This window comes from Borostomias antarcticus, assembly GCF_949987555.1.
Source record: "Borostomias antarcticus genome assembly, contig: scaffold_295, whole genome shotgun sequence".
NCBI classification, from domain to species: Eukaryota; Metazoa; Chordata; class Actinopteri; order Stomiiformes; family Stomiidae; genus Borostomias; species Borostomias antarcticus.
Window position 1 is genome coordinate 2,501 of NW_028175987.1, and position 7,500 is coordinate 10,000.

Genomic DNA, 7,500 nt, shown 5'->3' on the forward strand with positions numbered 1-7,500 from the left:
GGGAGGAGAGGAGGAGAGAGGGATGGGAGGAGAGGAGAGGAGAGAGGGATGGGAGGAGAGGAGAGGAGAGAGGGATGGGTGGAGAGGGGAGAGGGATTGGAGGAGAGGGGAGAGGGATTGGAGGAGAGGAGAGAGGGATTGGAGGAGAGGAGAGAGGGATGGGAGGAGAGGAGAGAGGGATTAGAGGAGAGGAGAGAGGGATTGGAGGAGAGGAGAGGTGGAGAGGGATTGGAGGAGAGGAGAGAGGGATGGGAGGAGAGGAGAGAGGGATTGGAGGAGAGGGAGAGAGGGATGGGAGGAGAGGAGAGAGGGATTAGAGGAGAGGAGAGAGGGATTGGAGGAGAGGAGAGGAATGGGAGGAGAGGAGAGAGGGAAAGGGTCATTTCAAACACACACCCACACACACAGACACACCCACACACACAGACACACACACACACACACCCACCGACCTCAGGTCTGGTGGCCGCGGCGTTGCTGTGGTTACCTGGCCTGTTACTGGTTTCGGGGCCCGTTGTCATGGCGAGGAGGTTGGTGTCCATGGGCTGGGAGCAGTCCTGACTCATCACCTCCTCTGGGGGCATGTAGGCTGGGGAGGGGTGTCTGCTGGGCACACACACACACACACACACACACACACACACACACACACACACACACACACACATACAGACACACTAGATAAGCCTGAGGTAGTCTGAGGGTGCAGAAGGGTGAGGCAGACGGGTGAGGAGGGGGGGGGGGGGGGGGGGGTCTTACCAGGTAGGTGGAAGGAGAGGGGGGGGGGTCTTACCAGGTAGGTAGAAGGAGAGGGGGGGGGTTCTTACCAGGTAGGTGGAAGGAGAGAGGAGGGGAGGGGGGGTCTTACCAGGTAGGTGGAAGGAGAGGGGGGGGGGGGGCGTCTTACCAGGTAGGTGGAAGGAGAGAGGGGGGGGCGTCTTACCAGGTAGGTGGAAGGAGAGGGGGGGGGCGTCTTACCAGGTAGGTGGAAGGAGAGGGGGGGGGAGGGGCGTCTTACCAGGTAGGTGGAAGGAGAGAGGAGGGGAGGGGGGGTCTTACCAGGTAGGTGGAAGGAGAGGGGGGGGGGGGGGTCTTACCAGGTAGGTGGAAGGAGAGGGGGGGGCGTCTTACCAGGTAGGGGGAAGGAGAGGGGGGGGGGGGGGGTCTTACCAGGTAGGTGGAAGGAGAGGGGGGGGAGGGGCGTCTTACCAGGTAGGTGGAAGGAGAGGGGGGGGGAGGGGCGTCTTACCAGGTAGGTGGAAGGAGAGGGGGGGGGGGGTCTTACCAGGTACGTGGAAGGGAGAGAGGGGGGGGGGAGAGAGGGGGAGGGGGGTCTTACCAGGTACGTGGAAGGAGAGAGGAGGGAGAGGGGGGAGGGGAGAGAGGGGGGTCTTACCAGGTACGTGGAAGGGAGAGGAGGGAGAGGAGTGAGAGAGGAGGGAGAGGAGAGAGAGGGGTCTTACCAGGTACGTGGAAGGAGAGAGGGGGGTGAGAGGGGAGAGAGGGGGGAGGGGGGTCTTACCAGGTACGTGGAAGGAGAGAGGAGAGAGGGGGGTCTTACCAGGTACGTGGAAGGAGAGAGGAGGGAGAGGGGGGAGGGGAGAGAGGGGGGTCTTACCAGGTACGTGGAAGGGAGAGGAGGGAGAGGAGTGAGAGAGGAGGGAGAGGAGAGAGAGGGGTCTTACCAGGTACGTGGAAGGAGAGAGGGGGGTGAGAGGGGAGAGAGGGGGGAGGGGGGTCTTACCAGGTACGTGGAAGGAGAGAGGAGAGAGGGTGGTCTTACCAGGTACGTGGAAGGAGAGAGGGGGGAGAGGGGGGAGGGGAGAGAGGGGGGTCTTACCAGGTACGTGGAAGGGAGAGGAGGGAGAGGAGTGAGAGAGGAGGGAGAGGAGAGAGAGGGGTCTTACCAGGTACGTGGAAGGAGAGAGGGGGGTGAGAGGGGAGAGAGGGGGGAGGGGGGTCTTACCAGGTACGTGGAAGGAGAGAGGGGGGAGGGGGGGGTCTTACCAGGTACGTGGAAGGGAGAGGGGAGAGAGGGGAGAAAGGGAGAGGGGAGAGGGGAGAGAGGGGAGAGAGAGGGGTCTTACCAGGTGCGTGGAAGGGGCTGTCTGCGTCGGAGCTGAGGGGGGAGGGGGGGAAGGCGGAGGTGCTGCTTGACCCACTTCCCGGAGAACTGGGGTAGCTGTTGCCGGGGGAACAGGGGAAAGCCATCCCGTTGCCGGGGCCGGGAGGCGCGAAGGATTCTGGGTAGGTGGCGTTGTGGGGCATGAGTGGCTCGTTCTGGTCGATGGCGCCATGGTAACGGGGCTGTAGCGGCGGACGGGCGGTGAGGTCGTTGTTCCGGGGAACCAGCACCGGGGGCAGCACTGAGACAGGAAGAGGCCGTCACACACACAGGAAGTCAACCGTGTCCAGCGCTCTTTAATATAGAAACAGTGATCTCTCCTGTAGGCTGACTCAACGGAGGGATGTTTTAGTGATAAGCCTCGTCATTCGTTTATTAGCGCCCAATCAGGAGAGAGACAGGCCAGGAGAGAGACAAGAGAGAGACAGGCCAGGAGAGAGACAGGTCTGGAGAGAGACAGGCCAGGAGAGAGACAGGCCAGGAGAGAGACAGGCCAGGAGAGAGACAGGCCAGGAGAGAGACAGGTCTGGAGAGAGACAGGAGAGAGACAGGCCAGGAGAGAGACAGGCCAGGAGAGAGACAGGCCAGGAGAGAGACAGGGCAGGAGAGAGACAGGGCAGGAGAGAGACAGGGCAGGAGAGAGACAGGGCAGGAGAGAGACAGGCCAGGAGAGAGAGGCCAGGAGAGAGACAGGCCAGGAGAGAGACGGAGCAGGAGAGACGGGCCAGGAGAGAGACGGGCCAGGAGAGAGACAGGCCAGGAGAGAGACGGGCCAGGAGAGAGACAGGCCTGGAGAGAGACAGGCCAGGAGAGAGACAGGCCAGGAGAGAGACAGGCCAGGAGAGAGACAGGCCAGGAGAGAGACAGGTCAGGAGAGAGACAGGCCTGGAGAGAGACAGGCCAGGAGAGAGACAGAAGAGAGACAGGCCTGGAGAGAGACGGGCCAGGAGAGAGACAGGCCAGGAGAGAGACAGGCCAGGAGAGAGACAGGGCAGGAGAGAGACAGGCCTGCGGTCTCTTAGCGGTGACTCACTGGGGCTGTCCACCCTCTTGTAGTGGTAGGGGTTGATGCACACGTCCTTCTGCTTGGAGCCGAAGGGGAACTGGCAGCAGTCCAGGGGCTTGAGCTCGTGGTGCGACTGCAGGTCCGGCCAGCGCCACACGCGGCAGTAGATGACGTGAGGGAGACCCTTCCTGTGGGACACCTGCAGACGGCCGTCCAGAGACCTGGGTATGGTCACACACTGGCCTGGGGACGAGGGAGAGGGAGGAGAGGGAGGGGATGGGAGGAGAGGAGAGGAGAGGAGAGGAGAGGAGAGGAGAGGAGAGGAGAGGAGAGGAGAGGAGAGGAGAGGAGAGGAGAGGAGAGGAGAGGAGAGGAGAGGAGAGGAGAGGAGAGGAGGGGAGGAGGAGAGGAGGGAGGGAGAGAAAGAGAGAGGAGTGGGTGGAAGGGAGAGAAGAAGAGAGAGTTGGTAATGAGTAATGAGTAATGACTAGGGTGTAAGTAGGGAGACTAGTAGTAGTAGATCTGGTCCAGAGCTAGCTGACAGGGTGGTAGTAGTAGTAGTAGATCTGGTCCAGAGCTAGCTGACAGGGTGGTGGTAGTAGTAGTAGATCTGGTCCAGAGCTAGCTGACAGGGTGGTAGTAGTAGATCTGGACCAGAGCTAGCTGACAGGGTGGTAGTAGTAGTAGTAGATCTGGACCAGAGCTAGTTGACAGGGTGGTAGTAGTAGTAGTAGATCTGGTCCAGAGCTAGCTGACAGGGTGGTAGTAGTAGATCTGGACCAGAGCTAGCTGACAGGGTGGTAGTAGTAGTAGTAGATCTGGTCCAGAGCTAGCTGACAGGGTGGTAGTAGTAGTAGTAGATCTGGACCAGAGCTAGCTGACAGGGTGGTAGTAGTAGTAGTAGATCTGGTCCAGAGCTAGTTGACAGGGTGGTAGTAGTAGTAGATCTGGACCAGAGCTAGCTGACAGGGTGGTAGTAGTAGTAGATCTGGTCCAGAGCTAGCTGACAGGGTGGTAGTAGTAGTAGTAGATCTGGACCAGAGCTAGTTGACAGGGTGGTAGTAGTAGTAGTAGATCTGGACCAGAGCTAGCTGACAGGGTGGTAGTAGTAGTAGTAGATCTGGTCCAGAGCTAGTTGACAGGGTGGTAGTAGTAGTAGTAGATCTGGTCCAGAGCTAGCTGACAGGGTGGTAGTAGTAGATCTGGACCAGAGCTAGCTGACAGGGTGGTAGTAGTAGTAGTAGATCTGGTCCAGAGCTAGCTGACAGGGTGGTAGTAGTAGTAGTAGATCTGGTCCAGAGCTAGTTGACAGGGTAGTAGTAGTAGTAGATCTGGTCCAGAGCTAGTTGACAGGGTGGTAGTAGTAGTAGTAGATCTGGTCCAGAGCTAGCTGACAGGGTGGTAGTAGTAGTAGTAGATCTGGTCCAGAGCTAGCTGACAGGGTGGTAGTAGTAGTAGATCTGGACCAGAGCTAGTTGACAGGGTGGTAGTAGTAGTAGTAGATCTGGACCAGAGCTAGCTGACAGGGTGGTAGTAGTAGTAGATCTGGTCCAGAGCTAGCTGACAGGGTGGTAGTAGTAGTAGATCTGGTCCAGAGCTAGCTGACAGGGTGGTAGTAGTAGTAGAAGATCTGGACCAGAGCTAGCTGACAGGGTGGTAGTAGTAGTAGAAGATCTGGACCAGGGTGGTGGTTTGCGGGGGTCAGAGGTCAGACTCACTGGGCTGTCCGGGGCAGCTCAGCGCCTTCTCCAGCTCCTCCATGGCGCCCTTCTTCTTCTTCAGCTTCTTGACCAGGGCGTCCACCGCCTTCTCCGCCCACTTCTCCTCCTCGTCGCCCTGCTTCCAGCCCAGCAGGCGCTTCACGGCCGGGCTGGTGAAGGAGAACAGCGACGTCACGTTCATCATGGAGGCCGGGGGGGGGGGGGTCCTCACACACACACAGCGTGTGTGTTCGCTGGCACGCAGAAGTGCACACACACACTGGGGTTATTCCACTAAGCTGTCCCCGTCTGAAGGTCCAGTGTCAGATCAAGGGATCCTAGGGGTCACAATCTGGAGACACCTGAGAGACAGAGACACACACACACACACACACACACACACACACACACACACACACACACACACAAAGGTCAGCACGCCTAACACACACACACACACGTCCTCCAGTCCGAGCTTCTAATGCTGCATGGTCCTACACCATTTCCCTGCCTCTCTGCAGAGCTGAAAAATCAATTCTGTCCGTCCGGAGGGAAGAGGCGAGGCAGGGGGGGGGGGCAGCCGAGGAGAAGAGACTCAGGCAGGGGTCGGGTGTCTCTCTCCACCCCGGGACTCCCGCGGGGAAGAGCACCTCTACATTATTTATTACCGACAGAGAAAGGCCTGCTCTCTGACCGGACAGGACTCTCAGTCCGTTACAACCGATCCTAAAACGTGTAGTAGTATAGTAGAGGTTTATAGTGATTTAGCTGTATCATACGATCGGATTTTTAAAATAATAAATAAGATAAATGCAATTTAATAGCGATAAGCACACAATAGGCTGAAAAGTTTGATGCCTCGACACCCGCGATATAACTCGTGTTTAAGATTGAAATCAACATTTTAAAGCAACAGTCGATATCACGTAAGATACAACACACTTTTATATTGACTTAATTGTTAGCGAAAGTAAATATTGTCTGTTTTCTACCAACCTTTTACGCAATCAAATCTTTCCAAAACAAGCGTCTGGTTCCCCGTTTGGCGTCACCGTGTGGGGTGTGTTCGGGTGTGTGTGGGGGGGTACGCCGCACCCTCCCCACGGCGCACGCAAGGCGGGGTCTACACGATTCAACAGGTCCTCTCGTTTTGACTCACCCAAGAGATAACCCGTCAGGTGGTCGGCCGCATCAGTACACCGATGTCTGTGATCTACACCGCCGGAGTACGCTTACAACCTTATCAAGCGTCCCCTATCTAAGCAATGGTAAAAGTGGGCGTGTTAGCTAGAAAGCTAACTATCTTCCAAATGTTTTGGACTTTCAGACGAGTTGTAAATTGTCCCATGTCATTGTAAAGATATTAATAACTACCAGTGTTGACAGTTTATATTAACTGATGAAGTTAGTGTGGCCTTATCGTCCACTTTTACTTCCGCGGTGCCCCCGAAGCGAGGTTGTCTGACAACTTCCTGAGATCACACGAATGTTTTCTCTCTAATCGAAAAGGAAAGGAGCTTCAGTTACAAAACGAAACCCAGAACACAACCCACTTCATCCCGAGTTCGCTTTTACCAAGGAATGTAAACGTTTATCCAGAACAAGCTGGTTTAAAAAAGTGGCGGTTGGCGGTTGGTTAGCCTAGCCTGGGCTCGAGCGCGCATCATGGACGCCTTCCCGAGCAGCGAGGAGAAAGGGGTGGAGAAGGCGATGGATGAATACCTCAAATCCATCGGGTATCACAGGAAGAAAATAGCCAAAGACGGGTCGTGTTTGTTCCGAGCTGTCGCCGAACAGGTAACGGTTGAATAAAAGCTTTCTTTTGACACTTCCATAACTTATGTGGGGGTCGGTTTGTTTTTGTTAGCATTAGCATTAGCGTTAGCATTAGCGTTAGCATTAGCGTTAGCATTAGCGTTAGCATTAGCGTTAGCATTAGCGTTAGCATTAGCGTTAGCATTAGCGTTAACGTTAGCATGTCGGCTAACTAGTTGCTAGGAGCCCACCCACCCACTTTCAACCGCACGTGCATTCGAGAGACACTGTTTTCAAACGGCTCCTCACAATCTACACAATCTGTATAAACGTATTATATCATAATTATGTTTTAATCTCATCCACCAGTTTTTATAGTTTGACCCTCAAACGTGTCAGTTGAACTTTTCAGAACTTTTCCCGGGACGACTTGTCTTTATACATGGCAACAACTGCGCAGTTTTGAGCTAGCTAACCTCTGCTAACTCAGCTAGCTAACCTCTGCTAACCTAGCTAGCCATCTAACATCAGCTAGCTAGCTCCTCTCAGGGCTGCGGGGCAGCTGTCTGTCTGTCTGCCTGTCTGTCTGGCTGCCCGTCTGCCTGTCTGTCTGGCTGCCCGTCTGCCTGTCTGTCTGGCTGCCCGTCTGCCTGTCTGTCTGGCTGCCCGTCTGCCTGTCTGTCTGGCTGCCCGTCTGCCTGTCTGTCTGGCTGGCCGTCTGCCTGTCTGTCTGGCTGCCCGTCTGCCTGTCTGTCTGGCTGCCCGTCTGCCTGTCTGTCTGGCTGGCCATCTGCCTGTCTGTCTGTCTGGCCATCTGCCTGTCTGTCTGCCTGGCCGTCTGCCTGTCTGTCTGGCTGGCCATCTGCCTGTCTGTCTGCCTGGCCGTCTGCCTGTCTGTCTGGCTGGCCATCTGC

The 7,500-nt window shown here is 56.3% G+C and overlaps 1 protein-coding gene and 1 pseudogene across 2 annotated transcripts in view; one reads left to right on the plus strand and one right to left on the minus strand.

The window, feature by feature from the left end:
• The window catches only part of LOC311328950 (mothers against decapentaplegic homolog 1-like), an 8,580-nt pseudogene extending 2,419 nt beyond the window's left edge, over positions 1 to 6,161 (minus strand). The window contains exons 1-5 of the transcript XR_014631374.1: positions 5,828 to 6,161; positions 4,850 to 5,193; positions 3,159 to 3,374; positions 2,088 to 2,366; positions 488 to 606 (exon numbers count right to left, since the gene is read on the minus strand). The product of XR_014631374.1 is annotated as a mothers against decapentaplegic homolog 1-like (transcript). The remainder of the gene's footprint in view (positions 1 to 487; positions 607 to 2,087; positions 2,367 to 3,158; positions 3,375 to 4,849; positions 5,194 to 5,827) is intronic.
• A 5-nt stretch (positions 6,162 to 6,166) lies between these two features.
• otud4 (OTU deubiquitinase 4) overlaps positions 6,167 to 7,500 on the plus strand; it is a gene marked incomplete at its 3' end in the record, with an annotated part of 13,309 nt that continues 11,975 nt past the window's right edge. The window contains exon 1 of the mRNA XM_084462842.1: positions 6,167 to 6,628. Coding sequence (XP_084318968.1) covers positions 6,497 to 6,628 — 132 coding nt within the window. The 5' untranslated portion in view covers positions 6,167 to 6,496. The remainder of the gene's footprint in view (positions 6,629 to 7,500) is intronic.